The following is a 20,197-nucleotide window of genomic DNA, read 5'->3' as shown; positions in this document are numbered from 1 at the left end:
GTGGCGAAGGATCTGCGCCTATGGCTGGAAGGTTGCTGGTTCAAATCCTGCAGCCGGCAGAGGAATCCTACTCTGTTGGGCCCCTGAGCAAGGCCCTTAACCCCAACTGCTCCAGGGGTGCCGTATAAATGGCTGACCCTGCGCTCTGACCCCAAGCTTCTCTCTCCCCATCTGCGTGTCTCATGGAGAGTAAGCTGGGGTATGAGAAAAGACAAATTCCTAATACAAGAATGGCTGATAAAGTGATCTCTTATAGAATCCGATAAATGAACGTGATAAGGCCACCTGTGGCAGTTCATCAACAATCCCCAACCAAGCGCTTGAGTGGATTTGCAAAGAAAAATTATCAAAAACCATGCCATCCTGGTGCACAATATTGGTAGATACTTATTTAGAAGGACTTACAGTTGTAATTGCTACTAAAGGAGCAACCAGCAAATATTGACTCAAGAGCATTTTCTACGGAATACGCATACCTTATTATGAACAAGCGTACCTATTTAAGTCTTTCTTTGGAGTTTTTGCTCACATTACATGTTTAGCTTGAGCATTCAAGTTCGTTTTTTCTTATATCTTAAATGCACACGTATACAATCAGTTGTTATTAAACAAAATGGGAAATGATTGGAGAAGAGGGAAGATGTTCGCAAGGCACTGTAAAACCGTTCATTGCAAACTGCTCAGAATGACCTGCACCGTCCTAAGAGCTGGTCAACTTTTGTTTTCTCTATGCGTCCAGCTGTACGAGGCTATCATTCCTTTCCAAATGCATGGAAGGAAAAATAAGCGTCTGACTGGTTTCAAACCGGAAACCCAGCAACTCAGAATTTTCTACGTCACTTCATAGCACTGCCCAGAAATGCACCTCCAACGAGGCTTGTGTGGGTCTTGAGTCTATTTTCAAAGGAAGCCTGATAACCACAAAGACCCCCAGGACAGGGTGTCGGACCTTCGTCTTGGTGGAAATTGTTGATGCCCCAGGCAGAACTGTTCCGTCTCAGGGATGGGAGGCTCCTGGTTGACAGTGATCGAACCCTAGCAAGGGAACAAACAGCGCCTCCTGCACACCACAGAACTCACAACAGAACTCCTGCCTCTGTACCACACATTTCCCTACTTTATAAGCCAGCACAACGACATCACATATTAAGGCGGTCGCTACAACAAGCTTCCACTGACTGTTTTCGGTGTTGACAAGGCGATACCTTATATATATTTCAAAGGCTTGTGAGGACTGAAGTGATTTGTAAAGAGCAAGTGTAGTGACTGGCTAAATATGAGAAAGACCCCCTCCATAAACGTTTAGTACCCTGTATCAGACAAGCTGACACAGGCTCAACAGGCCTTAACCTGAGCTGGCACCTTATATACAGCAACCAGCGCTGTACTGTACATTAATGAAGACACCGTGCATCGCATTTCAGCGGTAAAATGTTGAAATTTACCGCACTCAGCCTGTATGCAGGCGTCCGACTAAACGCACTTAGTTGCAAATGCAACATAACCTTGTGCTCTCATTCCGAATGCTGCAACGATTAAGAGTGTGGCACAGGTATCACAACAGCTAATCATCGCTCTTTGCACAAACCTCCCCACAACCTGGGCCCCCTGGGATCAGATAAGCAACGGAGCCTTGTCCGCAATGCCGGCTGTCACTGATGCTGCCTTAGTATTTGCGTCAAATGGAAATACAGCAGGAAAGGACCATTTTAAAGATAGAGCACAAGAAGCGTAGGAGAGCGCACACCACCGTGTGTCACAAAGGAGATCCCGACAAGCTGAACGGTATTTAAATACGCGTGAAGATCAACCTGAGCTCATGAAATGTGTTCTTTCATCCAGGGGATAGGAGCCTAAAAAAGGGTCATGGTGAAAAACTAAAAGCATTGTCTGTAAAAACAAAAAGTTTAAGAAGAATACTGTTGACGTGTTTTGCATGCATTGAGTAGGCGAGCGACCGTACGAGCTGGCAGAGACTGCGCTTGTCTGGGTGAATTAACGCGGGTGGATAGCGACCCGGCGGCGTGCGTGAGGCTCTTCTCGAGCGCACGCACGCAGAAACAGGCTGTTCCCAGCCATTCACGAACTCCAGCCATGCTCGCAGAAAACGGGGTCTCCTCCGCGGGAAGATCGTGAGGAATCCCGCCACCCACGCCTGCCTTCATTTTCTTCAGCTGCTAAAAATACATGTTCTGGCTAAGCTGCCCAAGCATGGCTTGTACTCTTTTCACTTAGCAGAGCTCCAGGAGTCTTTGAACCCAAGCAATCATACAGAACAATATCCATGCCATTGTACGACTGTGCATGTGCACAGTACATTTCATCTGTAAGTACAGTGAAGACGTTTATGATCATGAAACCAGGGAATAGCTAGATCCTCGCTACCTGCATGCAGTGCTCCCGACTTTTAAAACATCTCTGGAAACTCTCCCATGTTTGTTTGTTTGTTTGTTTGTTTGTTTTGAGAAAATAAACTTTTAAAAAAGGAATCCCATGTGAGCTCTGTCTGTGCTGTGACAACACACGATCAGCTGTGTAGCCGCCAGTACTGGGAGGAACCTGCTACACGTCACCATAGTCAGGCAGCAGAGGGACTGTGACGTAACAACGACAGGAAGTCGCTCAGTGTGTTTATGGGAGTTGTAGTTCTTAAAGCCAAAGCTGCGTCTGAGAGCAAACAGCCAGTTTGATTCCTTAAAACGGAGATACAATAAGATCTTAAGCGTTTTGAGTGGGGTGAAAGTTTCGAGTCTTCACGAAAGAATCCATCAAGTCCTAGTATTGTGAACACGAAGAGAAGCAGCTGTGTGCAAAAACCTTGGCAGAAGTCAGAGCTAAGTCTCGTAATGAAAACACACTGGTGCGAAGCCTCTCCAGACGGTAAGATAAGGGCGTCTGATAATTTTTCAGACTGGCAGAGCTATTGTGTCGGAAAAGTAGATAAGAAGATTCTGTAAATTCTTTTCAAAAGGTCTTCAAAAACAAATGTGAGACTTCCTTTTTTGACAGACTGCACACACGTTAAAGAGCCATCAGATGGGTAGACGATATGCGATTACTGGAGCCACATTTTAAACACACCAGCCACTGTTCAAGAACAAAGCTTCAATAGGGGGCTGTAGTTGAAATTGTAACACTCACTGGCTGTCTGACTTGCAATTAATGAGTGAGAGAGAGAGGGGAAAAGAAGAATGCGAGGTATTTCACTTCATTTCAGCGAGACGTTCACTGAAACAACCACACACAAGACCACACAAATTCAACTTGTGGGTGCAAAGTGTGTGAAGAAATTTGTCGAGAACAGACAACAACTCATAAAGATAGGCGTCTAGGCACGAAGTATTGACATAAAGCTATTATTTCGTTAACTACCTCATTTTGACTGACGATTTTTCATTTAGCTCTGGAAAAATTTGTACAAGGAAAGATGATGTATTTAATAGTACAAAGCTTTGCCAGGTTTACCTTATTTACTTTACTTTGCCCACTGTGCTTCAGTCCTGCTCAACATGAGTGAACATGTTATGTTCCTCGTACTGTCATTTCTGTACTGGGACAGACAAGATGAAATGTATTTAATAGTAAAAAGCTTTGAATTAACAGAGAGCGTTATTGCCAGGTTTTCCTTATCCGTTTTGAGTCTGTCCTGGATGTTGTTCTTACTGTCACTACTTTTGTGCGGGTGCCGACGAGACGACATTCAGTTTGACCGTGATCCATAATCAATAGGCGATGTTATGCGAGGGTGTCCCAAGACCCTCTTTAGAATGGGATTATAACCCTCTTTATAATCTCTCTCTAATGCTCGTGCACCTTAAGTCCATAGCTCCCTACGGCACAAAGGCACAGTCTTGGAGGAAGGCGTTAGAGCATAGTGCAGCTTTTGTGACACAGCCTCAGTCTCATGCACAGCGTGGATGAAAGAGTTAACATGTTTTGGTAACAGCGCATCCTGGGGTATGCTTCAGTTTATTCAGTTTCCATCAGGAATGCATTTTGCATGGTGTGTACACCTGTTATCAGAGTAATGTTTGAATGTGACTAAGTGTTGTGCTCTGAAATAAAACACTGTGGTCTCCAAAGCTACCAGTCTCAGTTCTCAAGGAAAAAGATAAGAAAAAAAAATAAGCAAGAGAATAAGACAAATTGCAAGAGCAGGAGTGTCACACAATGGCCTGAGCAAGGCCAAAGTAGGTCCGTTTTATCTCAGACTGGCTCCGCTGCAAAAGCACCCAAGCAAAACAAGTGCAGTCTATTCACAGTGCTCCCAGTCCCCCACACCAGAAAACAAAACCCCATAAAGAAACAAAACTAATTATTCAATTAAAGGTAAATCCTCTCTGTTGATATGACACTACCTAACCACCAACAACCAACCACCTCTTAGGCTGAGGAGCCGGCTTAACTAGCTTGTAAGCCCCTTCCGCTATGGGACAAACCATTTCTCTAACTCAAAGTGGTTTTTCCCATTTTCTTAAATAACCCTTGAGAAGTGGGGTTAGGTTTGGCCTTCTGAGGCCACCATAGGCTGACACCAAACAGACAGTAAGTATCATCCATTGAGAGCGCTCTCCATTCACACCACAGTACTCATTCATACCTGTGTTTAAGTATGTGAATGTATATGAAATTAAGTAAAAGGATTTACTAGTCAAGCCCTGAGTGAGCACCCTCCGGAACTTATCTAGGAACCACTCAATGGAAGGTGTATGAATGTTGTATTTTCTCTGCTATCTGTACCCCGTGACAGACTCCTCTGGTTGAGAGGGAAGGGAATGAATATACTTAATTCACTTGTCTGTCATTATGGAGCTGTAATAATCTTTATGGCAATACAGCAGCTCTGCATTTTGAATAGTAATAAAAATAATGTTAAAAGAAAAGAAAATGTGCTCTATTTAGAAAGAAAAAAGAACTCTAATACAGGAAAGCTATAATATTATAACAGCAGTCTGATTTATTCACAAATTCACCGTTTTGCAGAGACTTCAAGATACCCTAACCCACGCAAAATACCAAGGCTTTATTGTAATGAAAAATACAAATAAAATGTGATTCCTCCCAAAACACATTCAGGTTTCACAATTCCAAGCTGCTCCAGCCAGTTACTCCACCGCTGGTACAGCACTGGCTCGCGGACGGGGAAGTGGTTAATACCAGCCACACCAAAGGCAGACAGAGCAACAAAAACTATCCAGACCTGAGAGAACAAGCCGTCATTTCTTTTTATTTATTAAAACACTTCCACCCCAAAAGTCCGAAGAGTTTACACTTGAGCGACTGATGCTCGGGATATGACAGAAAAAAAAAAGGAGCTTCTACCCATTTCACAGGCTGTTTGGGAAAAAACGAGGCCTTTAAAAACTAGAGCTTCCACCACCTCTCTCGCAACCCGTCCTGTCTGCTGCCAGCCTGCCTCACCAGACGCCTCGTCTCGAAACAGGGGTCGATGTGTTAAAATAATGGCCTTAACTGTACCACATATTTCACTGCGCATTAAATAGAACCAAACAGTGCTCGGATTTATGAGATGCGCTCCACACACTGGAAGTGACATGCTGGCATTCTTCAAGGTCATTAATAAAATGCCACGCAATTGCTATTATTTACAGGATGCTCTCCTTACGCTTCAGAGAGGTTGTGCAGTGACTTGCTTATTACTCGCACACCGCTCTCCAGCTAACATAACGCTGCTTCAGTTCATTCATCCCTCTTAACTCATGTCTGCACCAAATACATCTGCGGTTATTACTAGTAGATAAACGCTTAGTACTGAAATATTGCGTGCACTTCAATAAAGTTGTTTTCCAAAATATTTTTTTACTATTGTTTTTTGTTTTTACTATTGTTTTTGCTATTGTAAATCTACATAATTAGGAAACGTAATCCACAGTTATTTGGATTACCCCCCCCCCCCAATTATCCTGTGTGTCTGCCCGTGTGGGAATCAGCTATGATACTGCACAGACAGAAAGAGTGCGGAGACACTGGGTCCTCTGACCCATCCTGTTCATCCACTGGCCTGTCTCGGGCCCTGTCCTGACACGGAAGAGGCTCAGAGCCAATTGGAGGGTGCCGACTGGGTCATTGCAAGCCCAGAAGCAAAGGGGAAATTGCAGGGTGGCTGTGCAGCAGCCTGAGCAAGACAGTGGAGGTAGCCCGCAAAAACTACAGCTGTCAGACATCAAGGTCAAACAGAAAGAACGGAAGGCTAATGTAATGAGGGACTGTCATGGCCACTCACCTTGCACGATGAATCTGGGCGTCGATTTAGACTACTCAGATTCAAGGGCAAAAGAAAAAGCTATCTTTTACTCCCAGGGCTATTAGCCTTCTTCATGTGGACAATCGATAGAATATTTAACAGTATTTATATATATTTTTTTCTGTCATCATACATGGAAGTCTCTTATCTGTTAATGAGGTCATATTGTGTTAAATGTTATGCTTTGCGAGCAGGTGAAAGACCTATTTTGCATCTGAGACAATACGAGAGGAAGTAGGAATTAAGAGAGTGTTACAGGGAGCTAAGAAAGCCTTGGCTGACTAATCCCAACCATGAACTCCAGCAGTGCCATGTCATATTTTTCCCACCTTCCAAAACCCAACACCAGACTTTTCTAAGGGGTTTTGGAATTTAGCTCCAAGAGATAACCCATCGTAGATCGTAGAGCACAGCTCATGCCCGCAGGGACAAACTTTAATAGTTGAAGCGCTGTTGAGAATATAGGGCTATTAACCCCCTTATGAAGAAGCATATCAAGAAGCTGACTGCCTGCAGAACTATCGAGCCTGTGTGAAGGTTCTACCGGCAGATTGACGTAACTTTCAAGGTACATTATTCGCAACCAGCAAGACTGTGCCGAAGCGAAATTATACCAGAGCCCAGATATGCTTACAGTTCAGCGAAACACATTTGCACCGGGACTAGAAAACAAATTCTGTATTTAACCGTCGGGAAACTATGTCTGTTGGAAAGGCCTATTCTCTCCCTGTAGCACCTCGAATACCCAATGATGCAAAAAGATCACAGTGTGTCTAAGGTGCCAAAAAATCAGATACAGTTCAACACGCAGAAAGTGTCTTTTCTGCATTTACATTTCTCCGTCTCTTCTCGAAAGTCATTGAGGTGTTTTAGTTCTGAAAGTCTTTGCATATGCAATGAATTAATTCCATAGCACCTTAAGCTGATTAATATGATGTGTTATAAGGGGACTGTTTTTTCTGTATGTTGCTCGCTGCCTTAAAACCCCGAGAATTTCACTTCACGGCTGTGAGACTGTGCTTTGCTGGCATCTCGGTTGGCTGTTGGTTGAAACCAGCTGCAGACATGTCCCCTGACCTCGGTCACAGGGAGAAGGTGACAAAAGCACAGTGGGAAAGACTGAAAGCCTATTGAGTATATATTGTTTTACATACAGCACATAGAAGAAAAGTCAGAGACAAATGTGCCTGGCAGGGAAATGCAGCAGGAGGGCTTAACACAGCAATTACGGTAAGACTCATCATAAAGACTCCCTAGGCATCCCAGGTCTTGCAGACATGAATCCCCACCGTTAGTTCAAACGCCAGGGGGACCAAGGCCCTGTGGCATGAAAAAAAAGGAATGCAATAGGACCTTTATATTTTAATCTAACTTTTGATGTTGGCGGAAAAAAAAAACAAAACAGGTCTGTTTTAGCAACAGGCAAACAAAAACCTATTTTAAATAGCGACATGACGCTGTGAAGTCTGCCTGTATAGTACCTCACTGGGACAGGGGTTGCAGATGGAGCCTAAAACTCAGGCAGACTGAAAGTAGAGTCCAGCTGGCAATAGGACATGAGCCTCTTTGAGAAAAGCCTTGCAGTTTGACTGGAGAACAGATGTCCTGTCACAGCAGACGCTGTATCCCTCGTTTTTAGGCCGACATGGAGAACATCCCCAACTTGTGATTCGGGACTGTGTAACAGGCTGACAAGCTCCCCGTTAGGCCCTCATCTGTTACTGCCAGCACGCGTCCAGGTCGTTTTCTCCAGACGCGACACGAACATGTCAGAGAAGAGCGAAGATAGTTCTCAAACTCTGACTCGTGGACAGACGCAGAGGGACAGTGAGGGGGAATAAAAACATATCTTGAACAGGCTTTTAAGAACAAGCACACTGAAGTTCCCAGAGGAGGACACAGGAAGCCCTTTCGGTTGCTAAAGAAAATGAGTGAGTGTTCAGTATAGTAATTTTTTTTATAAACTGCAAGACAGCTCACTGAATTATTGAGAGGCAGTTCAGTTTCAGAAGAAATATTATCTGATGCCAAACAGGACGAGTGGACTGTTTTTTCACAATGTAAGCCAGGCAAGCTTGACAGATGGCAACAGACTCAGTGACATCCCTAACACCTTAATAGTACAGAGCATGGATCCAAAACAAGGGATCTCTTTTTATAGTTCGAGGACACCAGAACAACACTGGCCTCTATCCAAAAAAGACTGGCAGCAGCTGTCTAAAGTAAAGACGATACTGCTTGGCATAACACACCAAATTAAATCAATGATAAATCAAACGTTAAATCGATCGCATCATTCTAAAAGCCTTAAGATGGGTAATGCGGTACATATACAGTACAAGAAGCTTTATTCACTTGCCTTCTCCAGTTAACTTTTGTGATTAGGTTTACTTAGGCAGGGAAAGAGGGAAGGAAACTGTCACGTGAATGGATGAAAATTAAGGACACTTGTACTGTACAGATCGAGAGTCGGACGGATACCACATCATGAGTTGTACTTTAGCGTTACATCCAAGGTAACAATTACACGCTTTCTTATTTTTAGCTACGATGAGTGCCTTCAGACCGATATCAAGGATAGCCCAAAAAAAGTGAAAAATGTAAATTGGCAAGAGTCCAGCGCGCACAGCACTTGGGCAACTTAGTCGATTACAATATCACCGAATTAAAACTTGTATTAATGAGAAATACACCCAAGAGCAGCTTCTGAATCTGCTACTTCTCAAACATTTTTAAAAAGAGACTGTAAGGCGTTTCTGTCTGTAAAGGCTGCAGGCCTTCACAGATGGCTGTTCCTGTGTGGTCTACCACAGGTGTGTGAAAGGGTGAGTACGTGTAAGTTGAGGGACATCATACATATTGTATACTGCCAGTTACTTGAGCCTTAACAAATATACAGTCTGTGCAGTAAATTTTACGACAAATGTGAAGGTTTACACATCCCTCCAATGCACAAAGGCCTCTTGAGATAAATCTGTTCTTATGCTGTAACAGAGTGGTGGTGTAGGACTTTTAGCAATCATAATGGCTTGAGTACAGAGTATTTTATGGAATTATGTCCAGTTGTGCTGCAGGCTCTGTACTTACAGGATTATCTTTTTCTAGGGCTGATTAAATGTAGAGGGGTTAAGTGCATAAATATTACTCTAAGAGATGAAGGATACTGCTCACGACTTGGCCACTCACTGGACTCTTACAGCAGGAGCTGCACTTACTGATTGGAAAATTGAAAATGTTAGACCCACTGAGGTAAGAGGAGGACAAAATGGAGGCCAGCAATTACCCTCATCAGTTTTACCGCAAGCACATGTAGTGAAAAAATACAACAGCCAAATGAAAACCGTTTTCCAAAGGCAGTCGGCATAGATTTAAGGTCCGAGTAAAGGATTACAGTTCTTTGATCAAGCCACTACAGCAGTGAATAATTTTAGAGCGTATGATTTATTTGGACATTCACAAAGCCTTTGATAGAGTGCCTACATGAAAGACCAGGCTTAAGCCACAAACTCAAAAGTGTGAGAAACCTAGCTAATATAAGAGCACTGTAGCACATCCTCTGATGTGGTAGAGTAATTTGAAGGACCTCCAAACATTTGTAATTTACCATTCAATCTCCCTGGGAGTTTCACAGTCTGGCTGTTCCACTCCTCCTTAAAAGCGAGAGAAATCAGTTCACTGCAGGTTTGTGCAGTGACCTGTTGCTTGTGTCCGGACTGATCCTGCCCTATAAAGATCAGAAACATTGTAAATTTTGATCTTTAACATACAGGAGTGTAGAATCAAGTCATGATCAAGCCACAATCTAAGAAAATCTCTGAAGACCTCAGAAAAAGAATGATTGATGCTCATCGGTTCAGAAAGGGTTACAAAACTATTTAATAATAATAATAATTAACAATTGCTTACACTTATATAGCGCTTTTCTGGACACTCCACTCAAAGCGCTTTACAGGTAATGGGGACTCCCCTCCACCACCACCATGATGCAACGGCAGCCATAGTGCGCCAGAACGCTCACCACACATCAGCTATCAGTGGGGAGGAGAGCAGAGTAATGTAGCCAATTCATAGAGGGGGATTTTTAGGAGTCCATGATTGGTAAGGGCCAATGGGAAATTTGGCCAGAACGCCGGGGTTACACCCCTACTCTTTTCGAGAAATGCCCTGGGATTTTTAATGACCACAGAGAGTCAGGACCTCGGTTTTACGTCTCATCCGAAGGACGGCGCCTGTTTACAGTATAGTGTCCCCGTCGCTATACTGGGGCATTAGGACCCACATGGACCACAGGGTGAGCGCCCCCTACTGGCCCCACTAACACCTCTTCCAGCAGCAACCTTAGTTTTTCCCAGGAGGTCTCCCATCCAGGTACTGACCAGGCTCACACCTGCTTAGCTTCTGTGGGCTGCCAGTTGTGAGTTGCAGGGTGATATGGCTGCTGGCCATATTTTTAAGGCTGAGGGGCTCCACCATTCCAGACAGGTTAAGACAACAGTCACTCTACCCAGGAGTGGTTGTGCTACCAGAATCTCTCCCAAGAACAAACCAGAAAATCAATTAGGAAGTTAAAAAGAACCCCAGAGTAAACCCCAAGAAGCTGCAGACCTCTCTCACCTTGGCTAATATGACTGTTCATGACTCCACTATCAGAAAATGGCTGAACAAGAATTATATTAATGGAAGGAGAGCAAGAGAAAACCAGGGATCTCCAAAAAGAACATTGCTGCCTGTGTGACGTTAGCCAAGGAGGACAAGATCATCTTGTTGAGGATCCACCAGGCTTCTGGCACAATCTTCTCTGGGCAGAAAAATCAAAGTTAGAACTCTCTGGCTTTACCATGAAACGTTACGCATTGCGAAAAACCAACACTACTTCTGAACGGAGAAGAAGCTTGTTCAAACTGTCAAGCATGATGGTGGGAGGGAGTGGGTTTGAGCTTGCTTTCTGGCCTCATGTCTTGTCATTGGGTGGCTTGTCATTATTGACACAACCACGAATTCTACCTTGCATCAGAAGATTACAGAGGAGAATGTCAGGTAAGGCCTGTGACCTGAGGCTGGACCAAAAGTGTCTTGTAGGAAAAAAATGATCCAAAACATACAAGTTGGTCTACACAAGAATGGCAGAAGGAGAAATTTCGCATTTTACAATGCCTTAATCACAAGTACGAACCTAAGCCCCCCCAAAAAATGTTATAGCGAGACCTGAAGCGAGCTATCAATCTTCTCATGTCACAGAGCTGAAGGAGTTCTGTGAGCAGGAATAGATCAACTAATCAATGGCTACTGTAAATGTTTAGCTGCATTTATTTCTTCTCAAGGGGGTGCCGCCAACGACTAAATATTGAATGTTGATCATTTGGGGGATAAATAAATGTCACAAGAGAATCTTGTTTCGTGACGTTAACGTTCAAATATGTGAAATGTGAAAATTCTCACAGTTTCTCCGCATTATACAGTACACAGATTAACTTATTCACAGTAATGACTTGTGACAGTCACAGCAGTGGGATAAGTCATGTGATGAGGATATGCCCAGCCCCTGCAGTCACACTGCCCTTAGCATCAGCTTAGCAGGCTGACTGACAAGCTGAAACCAGACACAAGTACAAGATCAGAGAAAAAGATAAAACAGAGCGAACGTGACATGACAAAGTAGTGCATGGACTTGGGCAATGCCTGACTTAGAATCTTAAAACATGCAAGGTTCAGATTTTTCTCCTGAGCTCACGAGAAATCCTACCCAGAAGGAGTCAATACAGCACTTTAAGCCCCTCATTTTCTAAAATCTGATCGCCGGCTCCTTCCTTAACACAGCAAACAAGGTTGTGCTAACAATCCCAGCAGCAAGAGAAACTGATCAACTACAGTATAAAAGACAGCCCGGTCTCAAGAGAGGCCGTGTAGCCTGGCCACACAGAAGAAGGAGATCCCATCAACCCCAGAGAACAACAACCTGGTAGCAGAGGTTGCAGCCAGGAAGGCCCATAATGTGGACTTCACAATTCAGGCAGAGCACAATATGCCATGATTGGCATCCATTGCAGTTGGCAACATTATAGTTTACACAGCTCGTTGTCATTTGTCTTGTAGTACGCACTGTACCTGGCTTTCGATCAAGTGTCGAACACAACAGGCTGCTGCTACCCCTGAGGTTCATTTTCAGCCGTATGAATTATTCAGGGGGCCTCCCCTCCCCTCAGGGATGGCCCTGGCTCTGCCTGTGCAAACTCACTACACACAAACACCTGCATGAAAATAAAGGTGGGGCTCTAATATTTCAACAACATCAAACCACTCTGTGAGAGATCACTTTATTGGCCATATTACATTTCTTGTATTAGGAATTTGTCTTTTCGCAGACCCCAACTTGCTCTCCGTGAGGCACACTGACGGGGAGAGAGAAGCTTGGGGTCAGAGCGCAGGGTCAGCCATTTATACAGTGCCCCTGGAGCAACTGGGGTTAAGGGCCTTGCTCAGGGGCCCAACGGAGTAGGATTCCTCTGCGGGTCACGTGATTTGAACCGGCAACCTTCCAGCCACAGGCACAGATCCTTAGCCACAGGCCCACCACACCGCCCGCAAAACAAAATATATACTCATTTAAAACCACTTTGTTCTGATTGATATGTTCACTTTGTGACGTTTGCACGTCCTTAATAATGGAATGTAGTGGCAACCACTTTTTTTTGCGTTTTTTTTTGCATTCATGCGGTAGGAAAGACAAATCGGGAGTGGGCTGCACAACCCAAGCTTGAAAGTGGAGGTGAAAATGAAGAAAAGGAGAGCAGAACAACGATCCAAATGCGTGATTATATGTTGTGCCACCACAAGCAGAAATGGGGAATATTCTCAAAATATTAGCTGGTGACTCCAGTCCCCAGATCTCAAGGCTCTAGAAATCTTGTGAAACAGAATCGACAGAAAAGAGCTAGAGAGCTGATACCAAAAAATAAGAAGCTACAAAGATAAGCTAAGCTAAAGGTGCTATAAGAACAAGTGAATTATTCCTGGCATTCCAAACATTCTGGGAAAATGGAGAATCTTAATTCTAGAACGCCTAGAAAAAAAGCTAATTCTTACACAGGCAGTTAGGAAATAAGTTTTCAGTTTTGATCTGTTGATTCTGTTGAAAATGTGACTTTATTGTAGTGAGTAAAGTTGTAGTAAATATTTTTATTTTTATTCTAAAGTGATATCTCTGCTTTCAGTTGGCCTGCACTGCTTGTTGCAAATAAATATGTTAATGTATTTCACATACTTGTTTAGATTACCTTTGGCAAATGAAATATGTAATTAGCAGACACTTCCTAAAATTATCAATTCTCTGAAGATGACACAAGATCTCACATTTGTAGGTTTTAATTTCTCCTAATTAGGTAACATGTTGAGAGATCAATGTTTCTGTGACAAGCTTTATATAAATCATTAAATTAAATACACTATCATGAACATTATCCCTTCTTCATGAATATTCACTGATGTGTTACATCTCAAAGGCTGAAGTTTTAAATCTGTAATGGCAAACTCTTCATATTGGAGCAAAGGAAGAAATCATAAGAATAAGGATACGTTTGAATTCTTAGGCAGAAATATTACTATAACAAAAAGCTGGAACCAGGAATGTTCTGAAAGAAAACTAGATGGAGCAAAGTATGTAAAAAAAAACAGGTCTTTGGTTTCCAAATCTGCTCATGTCGGTACTCATTCCAGGTTTACTTGCAGTTGGCGTTGACTGTTTCTATTTTTGGAAAATGTCATTAACTAGTCAGGTTAAGCTTGAGAGATTCAAAGCCACCTCCTCCGGTGCAAACAGCTCTTTCATACCGTGAGCCTGAAGAAGGAAGTTCTTGGCAAGACTGAAGTAAATATAAGGCTGCCAAGAAGCTGTCACGTAAATCTGGCTTTCTGTATTCTGCTCATGACTGTCAGGTGAGACAGAGGTGTATTCACAGGAGCAGCACAACGCACACAAACCACATGGCACTTTGACATCTCCCTCTGCATCAGCCAGCAAGAATTCAGCAAATCAAACACAGAATGAAACTAATATCACTCCAGGTTTGTATTGACACTTGCAGACAGACACCTAGTATAGATTTTACAGGGTATAACAGGGACCAGATACGCTTCAAATACCTTTCATTTAAAATAATAATAATAAGCCTGCTTGCTAAGGAAGTCTGGTTTGCCTTAAGCCTTTTTTTTGCCAAGCAACAGAAACATTTATATGTGATTCACATGGCAGAACAGGCACTGCCCTATCCATAGATAACTGCAAAATGACCTCTGATATCTTCATTGTCAGACTGTAATCCATCAGGAAGGCTTCTATAAAACAGCATAACAAAGAAACAGAAATCTTTTTCACACCAGTGCTACTAACAATGTTGTGGTACTTGAGATGTAAACGATCCTTTAACATAAACACCTGTTGTCTTTTTCATAAGTAGCCTCTAAAAGCTCAGTCTCAGCATTTGTATTTATTTTAGCTCCCTCTACGTAATACTGTGCACTTACTACATGTCAAGATGATTTAACATCATCTGCTGTTTGCCCGGTCTTCAATTTGATGTAGATCGCCTTGAATTTCAGTATTTATGTTACTCATTTACTAACTGTATCAGAATTTAGAAATTCATCTAAATTATGAAAAGCAGAGGTCTTTTTACAGTAACCTATGGTAACTCCTCTTATTATATCATCAAAGTCTGAGATTCAAGCAAAGTCTAGCAATGATAAATATATATAAATAAAACAATGAAGGTGAAAAATAAAAGAAACACAGAAAAAGAACCAGGGAGGTACGGTAGCCTGGCTTTCAGGCGGTTTTGCCTCTTGGTTTCGAGGCGCAGTTGCAAACGGGGTCACATTCTGTGTGGAGTTTGCATGTTCCACCAAAGTTTTGATTGTTGCCAGGTATTCAGGCTTTGTCCCAAAGAGGTCCTGTCTCTGACTGGCCATGTGTGCGGATGGGCGTGTGCCCTGCAACAGACCGGCAGGGTGCTGACCCACCTGGTGCTCAATGTTTCCAGCTCTAGGTTGTTGCCCCCTTTACCAGGCAGCAGGGTCTTTCTGGATGGATGGATGGATGGATGGATGGATGGATGGATGGATGTAAAATGACATTACAATTTTATTTCCACCCCCACAATACCAGACCCATAAACCCCTTTTATGGTGTACGCACAAGACATGAGACAACATGCCGCGTTCTTCTTCATTTGAGATGAATAATGTGTATGTATTGAATCACGAGAACACTTCGGTTACAAAACGCATGCCTTTGCAATCGAACCAGAAATAAGAAGAAAACACAACTGCCTCGAAAACACCTGTGGTTTAGCAGATTATATCCTGTCTTAAATTTTTACAATTAATTAGGACCCCCTCTTAACTGGCTTTCAGGGTGATAATGGCAATGGAAAAACACATGAAATAGTTTTTATTGCACAAAGAACCCCATAAAGCCAACACGATGCAATATGTGTACTAGAGTTGGACTTCATGAGAGCAGGGTGACTCCAGCAGTATTTCTGCTGTGCCTTAACTGCCTTAATTCACTGAAATAAAAACTATACACTTTCTCTTCGGACTTGTCGTCCGGTGCCCATCAATATTTAATGTCTCCCGTCCTTGCATCTGAGCTGAAGCAATCACGTAATTATGTTTTTATTTTTAATCCCCTCTTGAAAACTTGCTCTGAAACAAAAATCTGAAAATAAAACCAACCACAACTTCATCTTCCAATGTTTTAAGGAGATCTACAGTATCTTAAAAGCACACCTGCTCATGAATTTACCCACTTTATAATGGAATAAACTGGAAATGAGCAAATAAGCAAAATAAAATATTCATACCCGCCAATAAGCTACAGACAAAACCAGTGGAGACAAGGGGGAAAAAACAGATACTCACTTGTGCATGTTCTCAACTCCTGAAAAGATCATCATGCTGTATGTAATCCCACTTTGAATAAGGAAGTGTAAGGCATACCTATAATCAAAAAGAAAAGATTTCAGTGCATCCGTTTCCTGCACAGCGAAGCCCTTATAATGAACCTGTAAAATCACTCTAACATAAATTGTACATAAAATCTCTTCAAAAAAACAGTGATTCCATTAATCTTTATAAACAGAGCCCAGTGTCCTTGATTGTGTTTCGAAGCAAAGGATGAACAAGCTGGAATGCTGTCAAGTTGGGATGAGGCTGCAGGATGGACAGCAAGTGAATACCCCGGACTTGACAAACAGAGCACAATGGAGTCAGTTTACCATCAATCACTTTTAGCAGAGCACTGTAGTAACTTGAAACGTCTACCCAGACCATCACACTTGGACCTTGTCATCGTCTGGGCTTTTTTACACAACAGTTAGGAGTATCATTCTGCATACCAGTACCACAAGTGCTGACGTCCACCAGGGCCAGTCAACACAAAACCTTGATTCATCACTGAACAGGATTTGACTCCACTGTGAGCACCACCTGAGGTACAGGCAGACTGAAGGCACTAGGGCATTGGGTTTCTTGTCTCTGATTCTCCTTCTTCGTTTTCACCAGGAATGACATTCATCAGATTAAGTCTCATCACCTGTGCCCAATCAGCTCCCTCATTAATGAGGCAATACAGTGCTTCTGCAACAGTCAAACATCTATCGGGTGTATCACTAAGAAATTATCGATTAATCAAAGAATGCCAAAATTAAACCAAAATCTGTGGTGCTCTCTAACCATGCACACACAACAGGCTCAGAACTGAAGAAGGTTCCACGGCTGAAACGTTGTGTTTTCTTTCTTCTCTTTTCAGCAAGGAATAAACCTGTTACTTGTTCCTTTGCAGCCTATGCATGCTGACAAAGCTCCCCACCTGAACTACCTAGGCGATGACTTTCATTTTGATGCTCAGTGTGGTTTGAAGTACACAAGTTATACTCATGAGATGTACAAAAACAGAAATAATGGCAGAGGAGTGGTTCCTAGCCCCGGTGTTTAGGGAACATATTGTCTTCTGGGTATTTGTTCTAGCCAAGTAGGCTGGAAGTACTTTAATCACAGGCTAATTGATTCCCATTTCCTGTTGGAGGCAGTTTGTTTATACAGTTGCTTTCAGATCTTAATGGGATTGTAAATTCTATCACCTCTGTAACAATTTGTGAGTTTCAGATATTATGACACCTGAATAAGGGCGGCACAGGGGTTAGCTTTGCTTCCTCACGGCACGGAGGTCCTGGGTTCAGGTCCAGACCTGGAGTGCTATCTGTGTGGAGTTTTTAAGAGTTCCGAAATAGCCACACGGAAATGAATAAAGTAATTTGTAATTTAATTGAATTCATGTTCTCCCTGTATTCACAGGAGTTTCCTCTCACAGTCCAAAGACTGCCATCCTGCCCTCCCTGACAAAATCACGAGGCAGTTAAGTGTCCTGCTCTAGGGACATTAAGAAGACGACAAGCTAACTTTTGATTAATAGACACACGTGTGTGACTTTACTCTGAATTTTCTGTAACAGGGCCAAAAGCACAGAAGCAAATTACCAGGCAGGGTATAATTATTGGCTGGGCTAACAGAAGGAACTAGCTAGGGACAGTGTCAGGAAAGTACAGGAAAGATGCCATTGTCTGACTTAGGCATGTTGTACTTTCTAGACACAGCGGGGAAAGGGAAATTCCCAGGGCAAAACGTAATTCAGTGCTCTGGCAGAGGTAAGTTATGCAACTTGGCAATATATTTTAGTAGTTCTGGCACAATTAAGATCACTTTATTGGCCAAATACAATCTCTTGCATTAGGAATTTGTCTTTTCGCATACTGTAAACCAGCTTGCTCTCCATGAGAGACACAGACAGGGAGAGAAGCTGGGGGTCAGAGCACAGGGTCAGCCATTTATACAACACCCCTGGAGCAACTGGGGTTAAGGGCCTTGCTCAGGGGCCCAACAGAGTAGGATTCCTCTGCCGGCCGCGGGATACGAACCGGCAACCTTCCAGCCACGGGCGTAGCTCCTTGGCCACAGTACCACCACTCTGCACTTAAGGACATACTGTGCAATACTACAACTATACCTGAACCTGACTTCCTGCATTTCTCCCTAAAACACCTGCTTTGTTTTTCCACCTTTTTTTGGAAACCGCACGTTACAGAAGTGCTGACGCTCATTACTCTTTGGGGCTTGTCTGTGTTAGCATTTTTCTTATTATCACAGGCATTATCTGCTTAGTGTAAAACATGACATCCTTACCTAATGTGGAAACAAAAGGAGTTAAACCTTGTGAATGTCTTACAAGAAACATCCCAAAGGTAACCAGCAAGAAGAGAGTGTGCAGAGCATACTGCTCGTTTGGCTTTTTATATCTAATTGATCCCAAGAATGCAATTTAGTCATTCATTGAAAGTTCCCAGAGAGTCTCCTCAAGTTTTGGTACAACCAATTAGCAAGCAAAATTAATATACATTATCTGCTTTAGTCTTCTTAAAATAAATGATATGCAAAACTATCTCTCAAAGCAATTCTCTAGGGTAACTGGTCCTTTCACAACTCAGTGCGATGAAACAGTTAGGTAATTACTGTGGAGAAGAAGGAGGTGGTCAATACCCACACCAGGAACAGTGGAGATCCTCACAAGGACATTGCAGGGCCTTTAAGTAACTTTATTTCTCATATTTTCCAGAATATACAGTACCATATCACACACATGTAATTATTATAGTAATTAGATTATTGCGTGATTTGAAAGGCAATTAATTACACCAGAGCTCATTTACAATGGCTTCTATTACAGCTTGTGTACACTTATCCAACACATTTTTTTAAGGCTTTCATTTGTAATTACTTTGTATTACTTGTGTTGCACTTTCTGTTTTTCACTTGGAGGTTGTGCGTTACAATGTGCAATAAAAAGGTACATTAAATTCTATTTGAATGTGTTTTGAGTTCAGGCTGTGAGGCCACAACATGCGTTACTCCACACATTTTGTATAGTCTTTCCATAGGCACTGTGTGAGTTACCTATGTGAAAAAAAAAAGGAAAGCGAGACGTATTATCAATGATTCTTCATTGTGATGCTTCAGGTGTCACTCCCAAAAAAAAAAAAGAACTTCCAACGTAGTTATTAAAAAAGAAAAACTAAACCTTTTTGCTCATTTATAACACACGGAGGACTTCTAATTAAAAGCAAAAAATGGTATTTTGACACACCTAATACCCTTATCTTCTGTCAGCCATTTTTCACTTTTAAGAGACATATTCCCTGAACCTCAGGTGAACCCTAATGAGACCATGATGAGAGTGTCAGGCCTTCCTTATTCCCTTCACAGCACACTAACTCCTAAGGCATGGAGCTGAGAGCTAGGAGATGGCTCATATGCCAAATAAGTCTGGCTGTTTCAATTCACTGCGCAGCTCACTCTGTGATATGTTTCTGCACTCCAGCCTGGAAACAGTCCATAGTGAGTGATGAGGGGAAATCCTACAGGTCAACACAGACTAATCTTTTTGGGCCACCAGCCAGAGCTTTCAGTCCCTCGATTTCATGTACTGTTGATAAAATTTGTTTAAAAAAACAACACAGTAAATGAGGGAAACCTCCAAGCTTCAGTATTTTGGATCATTCACCGGCCTCAGGATGTTTGTGTAAGGGACAGGCAGAGGACAATAGCATATCTGCTTCAAACACTTGTTTTCCTGAAATACACAAGACTAAAAGCACACAAAACTTTTTTTTTTAAGTTTAGGAATCTCCTATCATGTCCTGTTTGTTTAGAAATGTCTTGGAGCGCAACACAATCGCTCTGTTAAATAAACAAAGACTTTGATTTTCTAATAAAAATGAGCAAAAAGCAGTGATCCATTTTTCTGATATATATATTTTTTTTTAAACCTGTAGTCAGCCCTGATGGCAAGACCAATTTTAGTACCGGATTTTGAGCTCTAAA

General features: G+C 42.5%; 1 protein-coding gene across 5 annotated transcripts in view; it reads right to left on the bottom strand.

The window, feature by feature from the left end:
* The window catches only part of mboat2b (membrane bound O-acyltransferase domain containing 2b), a 133,802-nt gene that overhangs the window by 53,276 nt on the left and 60,329 nt on the right, over positions 1-20,197 (bottom strand). For 4 of the 5 annotated variants that reach the window (XM_069197246.1, XM_069197252.1, XM_069197247.1 and 1 more), the window contains one exon: positions 16,184-16,261. In XM_069197246.1, coding sequence (XP_069053347.1) covers positions 16,184-16,261 — 78 coding nt within the window. Of the gene's footprint in view, positions 1-2,385; positions 2,434-16,183; positions 16,262-20,197 lie in introns of those variants that run through there. The other variant, XM_069197255.1, reaches the window with a different exon arrangement.

This window comes from Lepisosteus oculatus, chromosome 2, assembly GCF_040954835.1.
Source record: "Lepisosteus oculatus isolate fLepOcu1 chromosome 2, fLepOcu1.hap2, whole genome shotgun sequence".
NCBI classification, from domain to species: Eukaryota; Metazoa; Chordata; class Actinopteri; order Semionotiformes; family Lepisosteidae; genus Lepisosteus; species Lepisosteus oculatus.
Note: the sequence above shows the minus strand (reverse complement) of the source record. Positions and strands in the feature narration are given on the sequence as shown.